Source organism: Zeugodacus cucurbitae, chromosome 6 (assembly GCF_028554725.1).
Source record: "Zeugodacus cucurbitae isolate PBARC_wt_2022May chromosome 6, idZeuCucr1.2, whole genome shotgun sequence".
Taxonomy (NCBI): Eukaryota; Metazoa; Arthropoda; class Insecta; order Diptera; family Tephritidae; genus Zeugodacus; species Zeugodacus cucurbitae.
The window spans coordinates 49207042-49228134 of record NC_071671.1 but is presented as its reverse complement, the minus strand read 5'-3'; the positions used below and the strand labels follow the sequence as shown (position 1 = coordinate 49228134).

At 35.6% G+C, this 21093-nt stretch overlaps 6 protein-coding genes across 12 annotated transcripts in view; 2 read left to right on the top strand and 4 right to left on the bottom strand.

The window, feature by feature from the left end:
• Nucleotides 1-307: 307 nt before the first annotated feature.
• LOC105217727 (TM2 domain-containing protein CG10795) lies at nucleotides 308-1311 on the bottom strand. The gene is made up of 3 exons (XM_011192867.3): nucleotides 942-1311; nucleotides 790-871; nucleotides 308-734 (listed from the first exon to the last, which is right to left on the bottom strand). Exons 1-3 carry the CDS (start codon nucleotides 1117-1119, stop codon nucleotides 458-460), a joined length of 537 nt encoding a protein of 178 aa, XP_011191169.1. The 5' UTR covers nucleotides 1120-1311; the 3' UTR covers nucleotides 308-457.
• A 1496-nt stretch (nucleotides 1312-2807) lies between these two features.
• Nucleotides 2808-4662, bottom strand: LOC105217728 (selenocysteine-specific elongation factor). Its single transcript, XM_011192869.3, has 3 exons — nucleotides 4254-4662; nucleotides 3931-4196; nucleotides 2808-3872 (listed from the first exon to the last, which is right to left on the bottom strand). Exons 1-3 carry the CDS (start codon nucleotides 4522-4524, stop codon nucleotides 2838-2840), a joined length of 1572 nt encoding a protein of 523 aa, XP_011191171.2. The 5' UTR covers nucleotides 4525-4662; the 3' UTR covers nucleotides 2808-2837.
• A 168-nt stretch (nucleotides 4663-4830) lies between these two features.
• Nucleotides 4831-5850, top strand: LOC105217729 (probable N-acetyltransferase san). The gene is made up of 3 exons (XM_011192870.3): nucleotides 4831-5027; nucleotides 5114-5437; nucleotides 5510-5850. Exons 1-3 carry the CDS (start codon nucleotides 5020-5022, stop codon nucleotides 5736-5738), a joined length of 561 nt encoding a protein of 186 aa, XP_011191172.1. The 5' UTR covers nucleotides 4831-5019; the 3' UTR covers nucleotides 5739-5850.
• Nucleotides 5851-6002: 152 nt separating this feature from the next.
• LOC105217730 (putative gustatory receptor 47b) lies at nucleotides 6003-7825 on the top strand. The gene is made up of 3 exons (XM_011192871.3): nucleotides 6003-7208; nucleotides 7275-7436; nucleotides 7518-7825. The coding sequence occupies exons 1-3, from the start codon at nucleotides 6243-6245 to the stop codon at nucleotides 7632-7634; spliced, it is 1245 nt and encodes a 414-aa protein (XP_011191173.2). The 5' UTR covers nucleotides 6003-6242; the 3' UTR covers nucleotides 7635-7825.
• Nucleotides 7801-9445, bottom strand: LOC105217731 (uncharacterized). The gene is made up of 4 exons (XM_011192872.3): nucleotides 9138-9445; nucleotides 8367-9082; nucleotides 8092-8290; nucleotides 7801-8035 (listed from the first exon to the last, which is right to left on the bottom strand). The coding sequence occupies exons 1-4, from the start codon at nucleotides 9304-9306 to the stop codon at nucleotides 7962-7964; spliced, it is 1158 nt and encodes a 385-aa protein (XP_011191174.2). The 5' UTR covers nucleotides 9307-9445; the 3' UTR covers nucleotides 7801-7961.
• A 208-nt stretch (nucleotides 9446-9653) lies between these two features.
• The window catches only part of LOC105217735 (cyclic GMP-AMP synthase-like receptor), a 29815-nt gene continuing 18375 nt past the window's right edge, over nucleotides 9654-21093 (bottom strand). For 3 of the 7 annotated variants that reach the window (XM_054234776.1, XM_054234775.1, XM_011192877.3), the window contains exons 2-5: nucleotides 17836-18031; nucleotides 16035-16768; nucleotides 14183-14380; nucleotides 13896-14094 (exon numbers count right to left, since the gene is read on the bottom strand). In XM_054234776.1, coding sequence (XP_054090751.1) covers nucleotides 14086-14094; nucleotides 14183-14380; nucleotides 16035-16768; nucleotides 17836-18010 — 1116 coding nt within the window. In that variant the 5' untranslated portion in view covers nucleotides 18011-18031 and the 3' untranslated portion in view covers nucleotides 13896-14085. Of the gene's footprint in view, nucleotides 10264-10375; nucleotides 10574-11510; nucleotides 12257-12461; nucleotides 12652-13029; nucleotides 13172-13895; nucleotides 14095-14182; nucleotides 14381-16034; nucleotides 16769-17835; nucleotides 18032-21093 lie in introns of those variants that run through there. The other 4 variants (XM_011192882.3, XM_054234773.1, XM_054234774.1 and 1 more) reach the window with 3 other exon arrangements.

Below are 21093 nucleotides of genomic sequence, written 5' to 3'. Positions count from 1 at the left end.
AATTAGAAAACTTAAAATTAGTTACAAAAATTGATTATCCAATTTCATTAACAATTGATTTTAGCGCTCGACATGTGCATACATGCATAAATAAAGAACGGAAATACTCCGTTAGTCATTGCACAAAATTGCACATTGATTCATGTTGGTGAGAGAAAATTATGCTTAAAAAAAAACTCATACAAGTTGAACACATGAAAGCAACTAATATTAAAGGATTCTAATTCGCAGCTCTTACATAACGTGAAAGCCAACACAGCCTGACCGCACTAGTAACCGATTGACAACACAACACAATTTATGTACAATATTATTTCTTTGTTCTTATTTTATTAAAAAAACGCCATACTAAATTTATAAATGTACACACGAACATGCTCAGTCAACTTATATTATTATTAGTATTATTATTATTATTACTAATTAACATATTACTTATGAAATATTTATTGCATTTTCACCAGTCATCACGTGGCAAGCGATATGTGGAATTATCGCTACGCACAATCGTCACACCCGCACCATAGTATGGTATAACATAAGCTGAACCATCTGCCGGACCCACAACTTGCGTAGCTATGAGCACAATGTCAATTAGTTGGCCGAGAAACATGCCACCAAGCGTGCAAAACTTTATGAGCCCAATACCAGGATAACCCAAATAGAAACGATCCACACCAAACATACCCAGAAAGACGGACAGCAGTAGCGTGGTATCGAGGTGATACCCATTGCTAGAAAAATTGTAATTGTAAATTAAATAAACTGACGAAGTAATGCACAACTTACGTCCATTTACAAGGTAATTCGCGCGTAAAGGTGTTGTTACCCGTTTCTGTGCAATTAATGCCATCTACGGCTAAGCACCAAACTGTAGGCGGAAAATTATAAACATTTGGTATTAATAAATTTAATTTACAGTCGCAAGTGATTTAACCTACCTCTTGCCTTATTTTCCTTCGTACAACCATAAAACTGTTGCGTTTTGGGATCAATTTGTTTTTTAGTCGGATCTGGACAAAGATATTGCCCCATTAACAAATCATCACAATCGTAATCGATTTGCTGTGTTATTTGTACACTTATGAGTACAAGTATTATTGTGCTGAACCACTCCATATTTATTTTGTATTTTTATTTTTTAATATCCCAGCGAATTTTACACATTTCAGATAAAAGATATTTCCAAGGATTCGAATAGATATTTAATTAATGCAAAGAAAACAGCTGACGCTACTATTTGTTTACAGTGGCGCTCAAAACTGACTGTAAAACTGTGTTTCATAGTTCGGTCTTACCAACAATGCTTAATAAACATAGCGAAAATTTTAACAACTCTGTCAAATTTTAAAAATATTTTTGTAAGAAGTTCTTTAATAAAAGTTTTAACGCTGATATTCATGCGCTTACTTAAAACATAATAATATTTAATAACACTGGTCTACATCAAAATTGCCTTCTACATGAAAATATACTACATATATTGATTGTATTTCACTCGTTGAACATAAATATACAAGTTAAAATTCATAATTAGCTCTTATTGTGCATTTATGCCATATAAATATAATAGAGGGTAGCGCGACATCGCGCGATTTATCACATTAATGATGATAACTCAAAATATTTAGTGATTACCCGCGGAAATTTTATTATTTCACATTTGTTTGTTGTGTTTAACGTTGACTGTGTTTTGTTCAACAGTTAAAACTTGAAATTGCTACCGTTTTTTTTTGTCATTTTTAGTTTTCGTTATGTCGCGCAAATGTGTTAATAGTGCAGACAATTTTTGCTACATTTGTGGTAAGGTGACCTTTACTAACCAAAGATGCTCAATAACACAACGTTTAGAAACTGCTTACTTCCATTATTTTGGAATTAAAATTAAAAACCAAGACAAATCGTGGGTACCACATTTTAGTTGCACAACTTGCTCCACAAATCTGATTAAGTGGCTAAACAAAAAGAAATGTTCATTGCCTTTTGGTGTACCAATGATGTTACTTTTGCTTGACTCCACCCATCCAGCACGGTATATCACGAAAAAAGAAACGAAGCATAGTATACCCTGACGTAGCCTCTGTATCGCGACCTGTACTACATGGAATCGATTTACCTGTTCCTCGACCCCCCGAAAAATACCAGCAAGATTCTGAAGAAGCGATTAATTCAATGGAAGTTGACTACAATGAGCCTACAACCTCACAATCGCCACAGTTTGTGGGTGACAATATTTTTTGTGACGAACCTCATAGAATTTCGCAAGATGAACTCAGCGACCTTATACGAGATTTAAATTTGCCAAAAGATAAAGCGGAATTACTAGGATCGAGACTTAAGCAATGGAATTTGTTTCAACCGGATGTCAAAATCAGTTTATAAAATGTTTTGTACTTTAACGTGTTACAAAAAGCCAAATTTTGTATATTAGGTATATTTCCAAAATAAGAGCTAATTCAAAAAACATATTCTTGTTTTCCTATTCAGTAACCTCAAAGCAATATAAAAATAAAGTATTCGATTGAAAGGCACACAAAAAGTAACATTTTGTAGACCAGTGTAATTAGCCACTAAAGTGTTTATTTAATTAGTTTCAATTTCGTAGTAAGCATATCTGCCAGTGTCATATGCCAACAAAGAAGTGCAATGCCTTCTTGCCTATAACTTTTGACTATTTATTAAATATGCTATAATTTACGGGGTAAAGTTATTTATTCCTCGCTAATATTCTGTTATCAAGCGGCAACTTATTCGTTCGTTGGCAACTACTTACAGCAATTCTTCATTTTTATAAAACATAAGTAATATTAAATAAAACTCACCAAATATGTTTTTCTTTATTGCACCAGGGTTAGCTGCTTGTTGAAAATATATTTTTTATAGTTGAGCATGACTTTTACATTACTAAAACGACCACCTTTTAGCTCGTTCAGCGTGTCCGCTGTAAGACCATTATTGAAACGCACTTTTACTTTCGACTTTTGACCAAAAGTACTTTCGATAACACCTATTTCACCGGTAGACAGTTCCACTTGCTTGCCTACATAGATTTCACGATTACCTTGTTTAGAGAATAGATTTTCAACAATCGCTTCATGCTCATTTACAAGTCGTTGTATAAAGCCTTGCTTTGTTTTACGTTTGAATACTTTGAATTTCGGTAGCACATCCAAGGTGTAGTTATTGGCATGTGTGTACCACTGCATGCGTCCCCAAAAGGCCAAACGACAGCAATTACTTTGCGCATCCAAGTCTAATTTAGCCGCAATTAATGTGGAGTTGGTGTCCGCAAGTATGGGTGTTTGAAATTCCAATAAAGCAAATGTCGAATCTTCGGTTTGCACACTTGAGGCGGGTTCGAGTTCTTCAACGAATTCATATTCTTTATTTATGTCGAAAATTTCATTTGCTGTGTCATTTGCACTTCTAAATAAGGTAATATTTGCCATAACCGTATCGTGACCAATGGTTACATGCAATTTACTTTTGGAACGTATTGCAAATTTGTAGAATCTTATACGTTGTAACCGTATGCATGCCGCATAAATATTGTGCAAATACCCTGGCGTTGTTAATACTCCGCGTTCCAACATCTTTGCATTGAATTGTGGCACACAAATTCCCACACGATCACCCATTGACGCTGATTGTACTGGTCGGTGGAACATTTGGATTGACTTTACTTTGCGTTGCTCCTTAATAACAGGTATTTCGATTAGGTCATTCACTGTAATGCTACCTTGTACAATCGTGCCGGTGCAAATAGTGCCCTGGCCCTTGATAGAAAAACAATGATCCGTGTACATGACTAAAGGAGCATCTGTGTGCCGCTTAGGGAACTCTATTTGCGAGAGAATTCCTTCCAGTAGAACCTACATTAACATACAGTTATTTAGTAAATAAAATTAGCTGTATATATCTGTTTACTACCTCAATATTGGTTTTCTCCAGCGCCGATACATTGTAGATGTTACTGTCAGCATCAAATGTTGTCTGCTCCAAAGTTTTTCGCAGTTTTGTATTCAGTTTTTGCAACTGCACAAAGCGTGTTTTTTCCACCAACAAATCTATTTTGTTTACAACCATAATTAACTTTCGCTTTAATAACTCGCCAATAACTATACACTCGGCTGTTTGTGTTTGTATTCCCTTCTGTGCATCAATGACCAACAACATCAAATCAATAATTTGTGCACCTTCAAAAAAACAATTTGTTGAAACAATTATATTGAGTTATTGTTAGTTTTCCATACCGCCAATTATAGTACGTATAAGACTAGCATGTCCAGGGCAATCTACAAAAGTGAACTGCACTTTATCGACATCCGGTGCAAATGTTTTCCATCTTGCCGGTGCATCTACCACCACAGCGCTGAAACCCAAGTCCAATGTGATACCGCGCTCTTGTGATTGTGGATTTTTATCAAACGCAGCAGTACTTGCAATGGTGCTCAAGGCGCGTGCCAATGTGGTTTTACCTGAATCCACATGGCCTAGTAATCCTATATTTATATTAATTATCATTTAATAATTTTACGCACAATTCCAATAAGCATTTTGAGCGCGACAATATTTTACGAACTGTCTAATTGCAAATACATTGCTATTCAAACTGCTACATGAAGTTACCACTATTTCTTCAATATAACTTAGCAATCCAAATATCATTGTTCTTGTTATAATTTCTTGTAAATCTGACACATATTAATTTCAAAAATTTAAAAAGTTTTATTTTAATCTAAAATATACAAATAATTGTGCACAAACATACGATCAAGCAGTTTTGTTATTTGAATTAAAATTTTTCGCATCACTGTTGACATTTGTCAAACATCAGATGTTCGCAATTTGTCAGTGGAGATATGCGATTCGCCGCCTAGCGCCCTCAAACTTTTCTAAATTCTCGGAGTTCGGATTTATTGTATATTTTGTTTAATTTCCCAACGCATATCTGGATACAACAAAAACATACAAGTTATTAACTAAAATAAAACGAAATCTTAAATATAAACAGTTCAAATGACGAGGTTTGTTCAACTAGCATAAAGCATTGTCAAACATTAACCTAAAAACATATCACTAACATTCGCTTTGCTTATACATATGTATACAGGTCAAATATTGAATTGGGCGATGTAACGCCGCATAATATTAAACAACTGAAAAAGCTCAACTCTGTTGTATTTCCTGTCTCTTACAACGAAAAATTCTATATTGATGTCCTGGAAGCTGGTGAGTTGGCAAAACTAGTATACTACAATGACATCGTCGTTGGTGCAGTGTGCTGCCGCATTGATACTTCTGAGAATCAACGACGTCTCTATATCATGACTTTGGGCTGTTTGTCGTCATACCGTCGTCTTGGTATCGGTACTGTGATGTTCCAACATATTCTCAACTACGCTAAAGTGGATGGAAATTTCGACAGCATCTTCCTGTAATTACTCATTTCTATTCCACACCTAAAATGTATATTAATAACTAAATTTATTATTCATCTTTTTGGCAGACACGTGCAAGTCAATAACGAAGGCGCAATAGCGTTTTATAAGAAATTCGGTTTCGAAATTGTCGAGACCAAGGAACATTATTACAAACGAATTGAACCAGCGGACGCGTATGTGTTGCAAAAAACGTTGCGAAACACAAATAGTAATGCTAGCGGCGCTAACAGTAATCACAATCACAATCCAGCACATAGTAACGGACATTTGGAAAAGAAGGAAAAGAAAGCATAATAAGCAGTTGAACAGAGTACAATTTGCATTCGCCAATACTGTTTGCTTCTAAGCAGTTTTAGTTATACCTAAAAAAAAAATACAATAAAACGAAATCAATTATTTAAATGAAGCGTATGTGTTTATGTGTGCACCTATGGAGTTATAGCAATTACTCCGAAACTCTGAAAATTTGTGCGGAGTGGTATACCTCAATTATGCACAGTGGCTTCAATTTATTAACGTTTAAGCTAGACAGTTATTAAACGGTGCATATTTTATTGATAGCACCAATTAATGTGAACTCTTATCTTTGATCTAATTGAATTATAATTAATTGTATACATATCAATATCCTAACCCTGTTAGGTAGGTAATGTAGGAGTGCAGCCATTTCGGCTATATTAATACAAGATAGGCCATTTTGATCCAACCCTGTTAAGTGACTAAACACTGTGTTGTTTACAAGCTGTTAGTTGCTTACCGCGAGTTGAAGGTGATCTGTAACCATACTACAAGTGAGAGATGAATATCGTTACAAGACCAACGCAGAATTCACGTTGTATATATCTTTGCTTCAAATGGATCTATACTATCTTGTACTACACTGGTTGTCTATGCTTTCAACTACGCGGCGAAACATTTCAATTAACGAAAGCCAATATCATATACACACAATTCATACGAGCATCTTTATTATTTGGTTTTCTCTGTAGCATGCTACTGAAATGCTCGGGCAATGAAGGCTCCAAGGCAATGCTCGAACGTTTATCACCGGTTTTGAAATTAATACTCGCACTGGAATGTTTCACCAGCGCGATGACGTACATTGCTACCTGCCTAGCAATGCAGTGGAACAGACACAAACATCTGCAGTTGACACAACAGTTCAAGGCGCTGGACGCACAAATGCAAATCGATTTCAACTATATTAAATGGAATTATCACAAAACAATGCGTAAATTTACACCCTTTACGCTGTTTGGCATGGCTTACTACTATATTGTCTCATTTATTTATCTATTTAAATTATCGAACTGCAATTGCGATTATATAACAACATTTGTGCTCGCGCTAAGCTATTCCAGCATCACTATTGCGCCAAGTTGTATATTTTTTCTGCATTTGGGCAAAATGGATCTGTTGCGTATACGTTATCGGCTAATAAAACGTTTGTTGCAACAACAATACGCATTGGCAACGCATTCGAAGGAACAGCATAAATTGGAATTGCGCATTTCGCGCCTAATTGATTACTGTAAAAGTTATATACAACTGATTTTACAAATCAACGATGTGTTTGGCGCGGTGTGTGGTATTAGTTTGTTTCATGATTTCGCTGTGCTTACAAATATGACATTTCTAATGTGTCAAAAGGCAACGGAAGCAAATACAAGTGTCGAGGAATATTTATTCATATTCCTATTTATGTTACCGCGCATATATAAAGTAATCATATATGCGGTGTATGGATATGTAACGCTGAAGGAAGTGAGTACAACAAATGTAATGCATTAACAACTATTACAAAAAAATATATATTTTTTTCTCTTACAGCAACGCAGGTGCACACATGAAGCGAGCATGTGTGAGAAATACTTGACTTGCGCCAGCGCCACACGCAATAAGTTGGCAGCATTCCTGCACTGGCAAATGCAGAACACATATTCGCTTTTGGTTGGCAAAGTAACGCGTTGTAATCTCATATTGCTTTATACGGTATGTCAGCGACCAACAATTATATTTTTGTAAAATTAACATTCACTTTAAAGTTGTTTATTATTTTTTCTTAATTCGTAGACCGTTAATAGCATTGCAAGCAGCGTTGTTATCTTAATACAATTACAGTTCCAGCAAAATAGCATTAGCAATCGTATGAAAAACAAGGAAATGCTACACGATGTAGAACTTTTATAACGGAAATACTGAATTTATTATTAATTCAATCAATATTAGTTTGAAATACATAATTTCAATTATTATATAAAGAAATTTTTAATACGATTCTTTTGTGTTTTAAAAAGTCATGTGGTTACATTCATAAGTATAAAAATTATAAGCAAATTATATATACGAATATATATATATTTCATGAATTGATAATTTAATTACGAGTTTTATGAATTTCATAAATAATGAAAAATTATGAATATTTTTACGTAAAACTGTAAATCAAAATGAATCAAAATTCGAACGTTAACTATTTATATTTTAACATGTAATGTAAACGTAGCGTGTAATCAATTACGAACGTTTAGAAAAATATCTGTAAACACCAAAATCATCCACATTGCATACATCTGCATTAGTGTGTACACCTACAAATAAATTATTAAATGTTTTAAAAATAATTTGTAATTTTTCACTATACTACCGAAAAAGGATTCAACCTCTTCATACGTAACTTCGTGCTTTCGTCGCATGTTGCTCATATTTGTCAGTAGTACCCGCAAACGTGTTTGTGTATACAATATGTGTGTTTGATTTCTTATAAGAGACAATAGATTTTCTTTAGTGTCCCAATAGTATGGAAAACGTTTTTGATCGAAATAGTATACTAAGCGTCGTAAACACTAAAAATATATGTAAATTACACTTCATACACCGAGAATTCTAAATGAATATACAACTTTTGTGCCATATACTCACTGCAATTATAATATCAAGTACATTCTCCATGGGTTTGTTTGCACCTTTAGCTGCTCGCGCATATATCAATTCATAAGTAATCGATTCCAAGTGATTTTTCCTTATTGCATATATTTTATTGGCAGCCAACAGTGAGCATAACAGTCGCATTGCAATCACATTGTTCGGTGATGCAGCCAATTCACGTTCAGTTAATGGTGCGCACAACGTAAAGTATTCCATATAACGACAATCAGCAGCGGCTAACCAAATCATTTTTAAATTGTGCGTCGGTTGTGGCAACAAGTCATTGGGACTATCGTTACTGCAAAATTTTATTAATACACGTAAACGTATATTCAGTGTCATTTCGCCGCTACTCGCTCTCAGCATGATATAATTATTTTGCCATTCACCGTCCCTACCATCATAATTATTGTTATTATTTAAGTTTTTAGTTTCATTATACAAATCCAGTTCGTAAATATCGCCCATGTGACCACGCACAAAACAACCACTAAAATGTAATCCCTGCTCCAGCAGTCCTTTAACGATATTGGTTATAATACCGCCAGCAATATTATCACCACTACTAAAGAATGGCAGTTTCTGCATGCCATCCACTCTATTTCGGCCACGTTGAATTAAACGAATGAACGATGGATATTTGGTTTTAATTGCACCAAGTGTTATAAACTGCGACAGATCCAATAACACGGAGCAATTAAAACTACAAGCTGCAATTTAACATTATCAATGTAATGAGACAATTCATGAATTGCAAATATTTACCAGAATATTTTGTATTTGTGAACATTTTTCCGATTATTGGATCTTTTTTCAATATGTCTATTACATAAGCCCTTATTATTTCGAAATCCTTCTCCAAATAGCTTCTTGTCTCCTCTTCAACTAGAAGAGTTTTCGCAATTCTTTCCAAATGTTTATCGGCGGTTGCCATTGCGAAGCGTTCAACACTCTCTTTTTTATAAATATTTAATTTTATTGAATACTGTTAATGTTTAATATTAATGCAACGAAATGTATATTCAATTAAACATGTAAAAGCATAAATTTCAAATGGCAGGTTGCAGAAAACGGTAAATATAGTGAAACCGCATTGCCAAGTGCACAAGTCTTTAATTTGTTTAACAAATATTCTAAATTTTAAATATTTGCATTTATTATTTAATTTACTTTATAAAAGCAGAAAATCTGCAATGAATTATTGATAGTAATTAATATTAAAACTTGTTAATAGTAATTAATAAATTCAATTTTCAATTTTCAATACTTAGCAGTACACAATAATCGATAGTTTTTTTCGATATCAATTTGTCTTAAACGCGTATCACTAATGACAGTAGTATTTAGAATTTGTGCATATTTCCTTCCGCCAGTTTAGAATTTCAAGTGCTTGTTTGTAATATTTGTACTATTCAGAAAACCAAAAACAGTAACAGGAAGAATCAGGAAGAGGTTTACAACTGTGTGAACCACTTATATTAACATCTTTATACTTTGAAAAATTAACATTCAAATTTCTTTCATCTACATATTCTGCTGGTATGTATGCACGATGTTAATTTAATGAATTTCGAAAATTTAGGTTTTGATTCCTTACTAGATGACCAAATGAATTTATACGCATGATAAAGAATGAATAATTTTAATGAGAATAAATAATAACGTCTGGAGTTAGTGTGCCTGTCATTATAATAAAAAGGTCATATACTCCAACATATTTGATAAAATTCTACAAACTCATTTTTATAAAATAGTTATTTTATTTCAGCGAACAGTTCATTCTTTTATTTCATAAATTCTTATGTATTTTTTAAATGTTAAGTTATTTTAATAGCAATATAAAGGATGGATATCTTTGTCATCTTACAGCATATAGAACTCAGCAAGGAAGCTACGTAAATAATAAAAAAAGATAATATAGATAAAGAGATAAGAGATAAGATTATTTATATTTCTTTCGATTGAGCATATTTTTTACTAGAATTTGATTAGAAGATACAAACCTGGAAATGAGTTTTACAGCGTTTGTAGGACAGATTAGGTTCGGTTTTGTATTGTCTTAACGTGTTATGGACCTTTTTTAGTTTAGCGGCATAGTCTTCTATCTCATCGTCGTGTAAGTATTCCAAAAGATTAAGGTCTCGATTCCAAAAGAAAAGCAAACATCCATCGCCAAAATGTCTAGCCAAAGTTTCAAGCATCTAGGTATGAAAGACCATTCATTACTATTTATATACGTATGTAGTGAGAAGTACAAAGCAGTTGCAGTGACTAAAATTTGTGTACATACAATGGCGGTAAAAAAAGCACTACGATTTCCGATTTTTTTATTTTGGCATAAGAAAGCATATCCGCGGATTTAAAATAAAACAAAGAAAAAAGCAATATGGGCTCGTGATTTAATTCCTGCCTTTGGAAGTGAAATCGCGCGGTGATATCAAATCATTGCCTCGAAACTGATTGGCACAGTGTCCTACACGAAATTTTGGACTTCGGGGCTACGTGTGTAAATGCGGCAATGTGCTCCGGACAACAAGTCCAACCGTGAGACACTGTTTCGCATCTTTTCGTGACAATCGATCAAAAATGGATTCATGTAGACGAAATGAACTCCAACAGGTGAATTGCGCCGAGGAAGTCAAAAACTGCATCATCAGTCGGTTAAGTAATTGCTATCGTTTACTGGCATTCACAAAGTGTAATCTATATCGATTATTTGGAGCAGGGTAACAGAGATCTATTAATGTTCGATTCTACGACGGATGCAGAAAATATCGGTTTGTAGAACTCCAGAAAACGTAACCAATTAACGATATTGAAGCTTTGGTGGCTGGTTAAGAAATAAATCGCCATTTTCCTAAAATTTCTGTTTTCCTTTCTTAAAGTTCTTAACAGACTGCTCTCGTATCTACATTTGAACTTCCCTTGAATCACCATAATTCACAAAATAACTTCGTATTAGAGAGACTTCGGAGTTATGGAAGGTAATTTTAATGAAATTTTACTACTATCGTCAATTCAAGAGTTCGAGTTTTGGAAGTTCAACTGTATATGTATTAGGCTTTTGTCACACTTTAAAATTTATATTTAATATTCTCATGTGTGTAAAATATAATGTTATATATTAACTGTACTTACATGTTCAAGTATAATATATATTGGATTGTCCCAAAAAATTTTATTTTGTAACTCGATTTCCCATAGTAAAGCAGTCGTTATGAAATAGCTCGTTAGACGATGCATGCCATATGCATTGCGCAACGATTTTAAAATACGGAAAACGATATTTAGATTTTGATTTTCCAATAAAAGATCGTATTCAACTTTGGGATTACGTATCATAAAGGCATAACGACGCGTCGCTTTTAGACCGTTTGTGGGTTTTGGAACGGCGTACCATTCTTCACATTTATTCCTGTATTTACGGCAATGCCTGACGTCAATCCAATCAGCGGTGCCGATATCGAAAGACAAACCCGGCACAAAGTCAATTGAAATCACACGATTAGAACATTTAGCATATATGTTATGCGCAAATCCACGACTTGTATATATCAATGTATATAGGTCACCCCAGTTGCCACGCACGAAATCACCACAGTTTTCCAAGCCTTCTTTTATTACATTTTTAAGCCAGTTCTGCAAATTCGAACGACATAGTAAATTGCCATTCCGATCAAGAAGCTCCAACAAGCGATTATATATATCATCATAGTCGTCATATTCGCTTAGTTTGCGCATTAATTTTTGAAAATTTAAATTTACAAATCCAGGACGTTCGTCATCCTCATCTACTTCAATATAGGAGGAACAAGGTATGCTGAGTTTAAAGATTACGTCGAATTTGTTGGGATACTTGATGTGCACATTATTGGGGTAGTTATCTAAATAAGAGTCAATATACAAACATATAAAGTATATACATATATACAGTAATATATACATTTAGTTATATTATGCATAGTAAATGCATACACACATACATAATAATCGATCCGATCTTTCTTTTGGGAAACGTTATTTTTCAAACGATACTATACAGTATGTATGTATGTATGTATTCTGCTTGCAGTTCTTAAATCATCTTACCAAAGAGTATCGGTCCTTTATAAATAGTATCAAACACATGGTCCACCTCGCACATGGCAGTCAAGATATGATCTCGTATAATTTCGAAATCTTTCACATACACCGCTCTGTCCTCATCACTTATTGTTAGTTTTTTGACTATCTTCGCCAAGTATTTTTCATAATTACCTGGTGCCATGATAAATGTTTACTGTAATAGAAAAAAATAAAAATATAAAAAGTAAATAAAAAGTTAGAAGAATTCCACATAGCGGTACTTTATACTATAATAAAACTGCTAAATTATATTTTTTATTTTATTTCAATATTAACTTAAATATATTATGTTATATATATATTAACTTAAATCGAGACCAAGCTTTAAGAAAAAAATTTAAAATTATTCATGCTTTCAAAATTTTGTAAAATCCTAGACTCAAGGAATAACAAAATTTCACTGTCCGTCTAATATCTTTAATTTTAGTAATGCTAATTCTCAAGACGTCCGCATCGGAAAGATACTGTGCCGCTGCAGAATTGAGCATGCATGTAGTATGTATGTATGTATGTTATTGGCTCTTTTTCTCACAATTGGAAATCCCAAGTGAAACTAGGTCGCTCTTCACCTAATCTTTCTAACGGAGTGGAACGTCTTCCTCTTTCTCTGCTTCCACCGGTGAGTACTGCATCAAACACTTTTAGAGCTGGAGTGTTTTCGTCCACTTTGTCCTCTGTCTGTTTATTCACCGCTGCCAATGTTCAAAGGACCATAAATATTTCGCAAAACTTTTGTCTCAAAAACTCCTAGTGTCGTCTCATTGCATGTTGTGTATCGTCCACGCTTCTGCGCACCATAAAGCTGAATGAGAATAATGAGGGACTTATAGAGTTTGGTTTTGGTTCGTCGAGAGAGAAGCTGTTGGCAAGAGTGATTCTACGTTTGATTTCAACGCTGACGTTATTGGTGTTGTTGCTGCTGGTTCCAAGATAGACAAAATTATCTACAACTTTAAAGCTATGACTGTCAACAGTGACGTGGGAGCCAAAGAATTGAGAATGGATGACACAAAAAAGCATTATTAATGAGATTAATCTCTTAAAATGTCGTTGAAAACGAGGTTGGGATTCAACATTTGATCTATATATGTAGAACTGGCATGACTAGATATCGTTTGTACCAATGAAGTTCGAGAGCTCTAGATATTGAAAAGGATACGGTCTGTAATAGAATGCAGAATTTTAAATTTAAAGGCGTAGAAATATTTGATGTCAAAGGTTCTCTTGAGTAGATCCCATTCCACCCTCCCTACCAGCATACAGAGCCTACTGGGAGGAACTCACATGGAAAGATTATGCAAGCTTAACCACATTGAATTAGAATAAATAATATTGTTTGGGGTTAAAATAAAAAAAAATCATATAGTCAAACACTTTTGATAAAAATCTACGGAAAACTTTTTATAAAATATTCATTTTATTTCAACGAACAATTCAAAGTTTACATGGTACACTGGTGCATACATATTTATGAACATAAATGCAGACGAAAAAATATATTTTTTAAATGTTAAGTTATTTGAATATCAAAGTTAAGGATGGCTGTCTTTGACATCTTGCTACAGATAGAACTCAGCAATTCCACACATCAAGGAAGCTACGTAAATAGTAAAAAAAAAAAGATAAGCGTTTATTTAAACTTCTTTCGGTTGAGCATCTGTAGAAATTGAATGGCACACACAAACCTCGAAATGAGTTTCACAGCGTTTGTAGGACAGATTAGGTTCCGTTTTGTATTGTCTTAACGTGGTATAGGCTCTTTGTAGTTTATCGGCATAGTCTTCTATCTCATCGTCGTGTAAGTTATCTAAAAGGTTAAGATTTCGATTCCAAAAGTATGGCAGCCAGCCTTCGGCAAAATCACTGGCCAAAGTTTCAAGCATCTGGGTATGAAAGACCATGCATTATTATTTATATACGTATGTATGTAGTGTAATTGCTTCGTGTGACAAAACATGGTGCGCATACAGTGGCCATTTTCAGTTTTCTTTTTTAAATTTTATTTATTCAAAAATTAATCCACTGGTGCACAGCAGAGTTCAAGCGAAGGCTGACCCATCAACCGGATAGGAAATGTTTTCCTGGGATACACAAGGAGTGATCTATATCGACTACTTGGCGAAGGGTCACAGGGCGCTATTAGAAAAGGGTGAAAAATGTGGTTTTGGAGACATCCAAAAAAATTTTTTTTCATACAGAATAAAAAATCAGATGAATTATACTCTCGTAACCTGTTGCAAAGAGTTTTATAATTTTGTTCACATAACGGTTGTTTGTGTCACCAAGAAATAAAAGAGTTAGATATGGGGTTATATATACATATATAAATGATCAGGATGAAGAGTGGAGTTGAAATCCGGATGTCTGTCCGTCCGTCTGTCCGTGTAAGCGATAACTTGAGTAAAAATTGAGATATCTTAATGAAATTTGGAACACATGTTCCTTAAGTGAGAGGGTTGCTTTCGAAAATGAGCCACTGCCACGCCCACAAAATGGGGAAAACCAAAAACACATAAAGTGTCATAACTAAGCCATAAATAAAGATATAATAGTAAAATTTGGAATAAAGGATCGCACTAGGAAGGGGCATATTCGGATGCAATTTTTTTGGGGAAGTGGGCGTGGCCCCGCCCCTAAATCGGTTATTTGTATGTATCTCGCAAATCAATGATGCTATATAAACCAAACTTTCTGCAGTCGATTCTCTTACGTATCCCACCACACACCATGAAAATAGTAGAAATCAGATAATAACCACGCCCACCTCCCATACAAAGGTTAGGTTGAAAATTACTAAAAGTGAGTTAACTCACTAACGAAAAACGTCAGAAACACTAAATTTCACATAGAAATGGCAGATGGAAGCTGCACGCAGATTTTTTTACAAAATGGAAAATGGGCGTGGCGTCGCCCACTTATGGGTCAAAAACTATATCTCAGGAACTACTCGACCGATTTCAATGAAACTTGGTTACATACCAATGATATGTTGTGAAAATAGGCCAAATCGCTTCACAACCACGCCTACTTCCTATATACCAGAAGTTTGAAGTGGATCTGAATCGTTTACTTTACAATATATAAAGTAAGCACTAGTGAAGATATCGGTGCAGAACTTTGCAGAAATACTACGTTTATAGTGTGGTAGCCCCATTCTAAAAATCTCCAAAATCGGTTTTAGGCCCCATATATCGATCATGAGGACCTCGGTGCTTCTAACCTAATATTAGGGTTTCCAACTTTCAATGGACTTTATACAATATATATGACGAATATGTGGGTCAAATTGTGTATTATATAATATTAATTAAGTTAAATAAATAAATTGCGAGAGTATAAAATGTTCGGTTACACCCGAACTTAGTCTTTCCTTACTTGTTTTTTCAAAGTTTTTGTTTTCCTATTATAGGTTAAGTTCTTAACGGACCGCTCTCATATATATGTATGCACATCAAGGTTTTTGTCACACTGTACACTTTAAAGTCTACATTTAATATTGATATGTAAAATATAATGTTATATATTAACTGTCCTTACATGTTCAAGTATAATATGTAGTGGATTGTGCCAGAAATTTTTATTCTGTAATTCGATTTCCCATAGAAAAGCTGTCGTTATAAAATAGCTCTTTAGACGACGCATGCCATATGCGTTACGCAATGATTTTAATAGACGGAAAACGACTTTTAAATTTTGATTTCCCAATAGAAGATCGTGTTCAACCTTGGGATTACATACCATAAAGGCATAGCGACGCGACTCCTTTGGACCAGTTGTTGGCTTTGGAACGGCGTACCATTGTTCACATTTATTCTTGAATTTACGGCAATGCCGGACGTCAATCCAATCAGCGGTGCTGAAACACAAACCCGGCACAAAGTCAATTGAAATGACACGTTGATCACATTTAGCATATATCGTATGCGCCAATCCACGTTTCGAATACATCAATGTATATATGTCACCCCAGTTGCCACGCACGCGATCACCATATTTTTCCAAACAATCTTGCATCACATCTCTAAGCCAGTATTGCAAATTCGAACGACGTAGATAGCCATTATCCCGATCAACAAGCTCGTACAAGCGATTATATACATCCGTATAACCATTGCATTCGTAAAGCTCGTCCATTACATCTTCAAAATCTAAATTTACAAATCCTGGACGATCTTCATCCTCCTCTACATTGATAAACGAGGAAACACTGAGTTTGAAAATAACGTCGAATTCGCTGGGATACTTGATGCGCACATTATTGGAGTAGCTACCTAAATACGTCAATATACATACATTGTATATATAATATATTTATATACACGTAGCGATACATAATAAATACATACATATGTATTATGTAAATTTTAAAATCATAAAACCGCGACTACGTCTCAGATGGTACATCGTTCGAGCATTTCGACTGGTAACTGGCGAATCACACTTGTGATGTTTTGCTCTAAGACCTGAATCGAAGCGGGATTGTCCGCAAAGACTTTAGACTTTACATATTCCCAAAGGAGAAAGTCTAACGGTGTGATATCACACGATCGACCGATCTAAAACGTGAAATTATCTGCTCACCGAAGTGTTATCTCAATAAATCAATTGACTGATGCGTATGTGGGAAGTGGCGCCGCCTCGTTGTCGCCGAGATCACGAGCTATCAATATCAGTAGTCGGTTATCATGGCGCGATAATTGACGGTTACGTTCTCAACGGTATCATTTTTTAAGAAATATGGACCGATGATTCTACCGGCCCACAAACCACACCAAACCGTTGTTTTTTCTGGACAGCTTGACATGACTAGTCATGATCTGTCAAAAAAGGCTATTGAAAAAAAGGTACCTCCACTTGGATCACCCTATAGATAGGCCGTGATTGAAGTTGACCTTGAAATAACGTATTATGAGAGCTGGGGAATAAATTTTCAGTAATTTTAATTGTCTCCGGACCAAGGTTCTCTTTGACAGATCAAAATTGAAAGGAAGAGTAGTTAAGAAGATTTGCTAGATGTTTACTTGAGCTACTCAACTCCTTATTGATGTGTATACTTATGTTTTTCTAAGCGGATCCTTCAGTATGTAGCAACTCAACTCAAGTCTGTACGTAAAAAATACTTTTTCTAAAACTTGTGGCAGACTGATGAGTCAAATAAGAAATGTCCAGAAAAATTTAGAATTCAAAGTAAAATGTTTTCAAAATCACTAGTGTGATACAAAATATCCATTGTGGAAAAATACTTTTTAAGCGAGGAAATGTTCGAATATCGATGCAGTTACATATGTGTGTATGTATGTATGTATGCATTTTGTTTGCAGTTCTTAAATCATCCTACCGAAAAGACTCGGTCCTCTGTAAAGATTTTTAAACACAGGGTCCACTTTACACATGCCATTCAAGATATGATCTCGTATAATGTCGAAATCTTTCACATACACCGCTCTGTCCTCATCTCGTACTGTTATTTTTTGTGCTATAAACTGCAAGTATTGCTCATAAATTGGTGCCATTGCAGCGAAGTTTAACTTTTACTGAAAAATTAACAATAAAAATAAAAAAAAACATACATAATTAAGAAATTTCACACTAAGAACTTGATAATATAATAAATGCTATATTATATTTCAATATTGACTTCCAAACGAAAACTAGCAAATCGAATGAATTCGAGAATATCTAACCTTCAACCCTTCGAAAACATGGAAAATTTTACATGCTCTAAAAATTTCGTAGAAATTTTAGACTCAAGGCATCACAAAATTTCGCAGTCTGTCTAATAACTTTAATATAGAAAGATACTGTGCCGCAGCAGAATTCAGAATGCATGTAATTGGCTTAGGAGCCGATTATTCGATTATAGCCGAATCAATAATAGCGCACCATTCTTCTATTTTTCTCGCAATTCGGCGCCAATTGAAAATCCCAAGTGAAACCAGGTCGCTATCCACCTGATCTTTCCAACAAAGTGGAGGTCTTCGTCTTCCACCGGCGGGTGGGCATCGCATTCTTTCAAAGCTGGAGTGTTTTCGTCTATTTGAACAACACTACTATGTCAATGTCGCCGTATAACTCGTACAGTTCATCGTTCCATCGTCTGCGGTATTCGCCGCTGTCAATGTTCAATGGACCAAAAATCTTACGCAAAACTTTTCTCTCGAAAACTCCTAGAGTCGTCTCATTGCATGTTGACATCGTCCACGCTTCTGCACCATAAAGCAAGACGGGAATAATGAGTGAATTGTAGAGTTTGGTTTTGGTTCGTCTGAATTTATTTTTTCAATTACCTACTCAGTCCAAAATAGCAACTATTGACAAGAGTGATTCCAACTTTTTATTTCAAGGCTGACTTTGTTGATGTTGTTGCTGCTAGTTCCAAGATCGATCGAAATTATCTACAACTTTAAATTTATGACTATCAACAGTGATGTGGGAGCTAAATAATTGATAATGGATGACTCAAAACATCATTATTAATGAGATTCATCTCTTAACATGACGTTGAAAACGAGGTTGGGATTCAACATTTGATCTATGTATAAACATCAGCTGGCATTGCATGATATCTTTTGTACCAATGTAGTTCGAGAGCTGTTTGTCGGCTCTGGATATCAAGAAAGATACGGCCTTTAATAGAATAATGCAGAATTTTAGACAAATTATGCTCGCATCCGGACCAGCGTGACTAAAAAATTCAAAACCTTTGGACTCCAAGAAACGGGTTTCTATTTGCTGATAAATTACATATGGAATCCTCTTGGAATCAACTATAGCTGATCGAAAACAACACATATATGTTCTAATGACTCTACCCTTAAAACTTAAGCTGTACAAATGTTCCAAAAGCTTCAAAGTGCAGATTGCCGCCGATCAGTTTGTTGTCCGTCTAACTCATATGGACTCTTTATAAAAAAAAAAATATATTCCATAAACTGTGGACCCAGTCTCTGGCCTTACCAGTAGTAATCAGAGACTCAAATCAATTGGCTTTGGAGACTATTGTGGATAGATTTAAGGAAAAAAAAAACGTAATTGAAGTTATTTGAGAACTTTTCGCTGTAGATCTCTTTCGCAGCGTACGTACCGGAAGAAACGCACACAGAAAGGATGTATAAGAACGTGCCAACTGTACATATGTACTTAGAACAACACTTGTTGAAAGAAAGTCGAAAAGACGAGGGACGTTTATGAAGTGGAATAAGATCAGTAGCGTAAGACCCCTGGAACTTGAGTGGACTGGACTTTTTTCATATACAGTTTTACATATGTACACGAATACATAGATATCTACATGTGAGTTGGCATGTCCTCGAAAGGTACTTACTTCGACGCAGCGCGTGACCACATACATATATATATACATGTGATTTTCGCTTTTATGTATACCATCATATGTACATTTGTATGTGTGAATGCAGCTGCGATTTTATCTATGCTATTGCGTTACATACATAAATATGTATGGATGTACACACATACGACTCTCGCCGTCCATAGGCGAGCTGTCCGCCGCCCACAACACAAACGCCCACACACAAGTACATATATGTATGTATAAAACTCTATGCTTATGGTATATACATGTATATGTATGTATGTACTACACATGTGTATGCCTTGAAAGCATTGCCTAGTTAACGCTCGGCGCCAACAACACTCTTAACGGCAAACGCGCTCTTCGCTCTTTGCGACCGTTCGCTGTGCGCTTCGTCAATGTGCACGTCAGCCAAACGACACCCAACGCCCAGAACACATCAATAGAATCGTTACCGTTTGACATTGTTAGTGTTGCTGTTGTTGTCATCGTCCTACCGCCGCCACACAAGCAGCTAACCATTTTCACTCCCTCCTTTACACCGCCCCACCCCCAGCGCACTGTCGCACTTGAGCGCAACGTTTCGCTTTTATCGATTGGTGGCAAAAGCAACAACAACAGCAACAATATAACAACCAACGCAAGTACAAATGAAGAAGAAACACGCAGAAACGCTGCAAGCGAACGAGCGACGTGCGAGCGACCGTTCGCTGTTTGAGCTAAAGCAAAAAACAACAACAACGAAAGCAACAGCAACTCAAGCAAAAACAACAGGAATAACAAAAGCGGTGACATTAGCTGCTGCATAGCGCTACAACAACAACAAATACAGTAATAACAACACTAAAGCAGTACAGCGCGCCACAGTGCCGATGACCGTGCTGAGTAGAAGGGTGGTCGTTGCTTGAACTGGGCTTTACTGCTGCCGCCGCTGCTGCTGCTGCCGCCAGTATTTGCGGTGGTTGGGAGGCAGCAAGGCGGCGGCAACAGTGACGCTGCTAGAACAATATCGTATGTGTGTGTAACACGACGACGGTGTGACGCGTGTTGGGACTGAGACATCAGTGTGTTGGTCCGCTTGACGTGCACACAACAAAAGCACCCAGCGCGCCAACAACAACAATAGCAATTACAAACAGCAAACGAATCGACCGACCATACGACCGACGAGCCACTGGTAGGCCGGCTGACTCGCAGGCAGGCAGGCAGGCAGGCTAAAAACATCATCGGCGCGTCATGCCCACCGCACCGCAGCTAACCATCGCACGTTGGCGATGACGA

Bases quoted from the DNA above. Each gene is read 5' to 3' on its own strand.
- LOC105217728 (XM_011192869.3), bottom strand. From the start codon at position 4,524: ATGATAATTAATATAAATATAGGATTACTAGGCCATGTGGATTCAGGT. The intron at 4,197-4,253 runs GTATGGAAAACT...GTTTTTTTGAAG, and splicing joins TATACGTACTATAATTGGCG to GTGCACAAATTATTGATTTG. The intron at 3,873-3,930 runs GTAGTAAACAGA...ATGTTAATGTAG, and splicing joins TGGAGAAAACCAATATTGAG to GTTCTACTGGAAGGAATTCT.
- LOC105217727 (XM_011192867.3), bottom strand. From the start codon at position 1,119: ATGGAGTGGTTCAGCACAATAATACTTGTACTCATAAGTGTACAAATA. The intron at 872-941 runs GTAGGTTAAATC...TTCCGCCTACAG, and splicing joins GAAGGAAAATAAGGCAAGAG to TTTGGTGCTTAGCCGTAGAT. The intron at 735-789 runs GTAAGTTGTGCA...CAATTTTTCTAG, and splicing joins GAATTACCTTGTAAATGGAC to CAATGGGTATCACCTCGATA.
- LOC105217729 (XM_011192870.3), top strand. The intron at 5,438-5,509 runs GTAATTACTCAT...TCTTTTTGGCAG, and splicing joins AATTTCGACAGCATCTTCCT to ACACGTGCAAGTCAATAACG.
- LOC105217730 (XM_011192871.3), top strand. From the start codon at position 6,243: ATGAATATCGTTACAAGACCAACGCAGAATTCACGTTGTATATATCTT. The intron at 7,209-7,274 runs GTGAGTACAACA...TTTCTCTTACAG, and splicing joins GATATGTAACGCTGAAGGAA to CAACGCAGGTGCACACATGA. The intron at 7,437-7,517 runs GTATGTCAGCGA...CTTAATTCGTAG, and splicing joins ATCTCATATTGCTTTATACG to ACCGTTAATAGCATTGCAAG.
- LOC105217731 (XM_011192872.3), bottom strand. From the start codon at position 9,306: ATGGCAACCGCCGATAAACATTTGGAAAGAATTGCGAAAACTCTTCTA. The intron at 9,083-9,137 runs GTAAATATTTGC...GTTAAATTGCAG, and splicing joins CACAAATACAAAATATTCTG to CTTGTAGTTTTAATTGCTCC. The intron at 8,036-8,091 runs GTAGTATAGTGA...ATTTATTTGTAG, and splicing joins AGAGGTTGAATCCTTTTTCG to GTGTACACACTAATGCAGAT.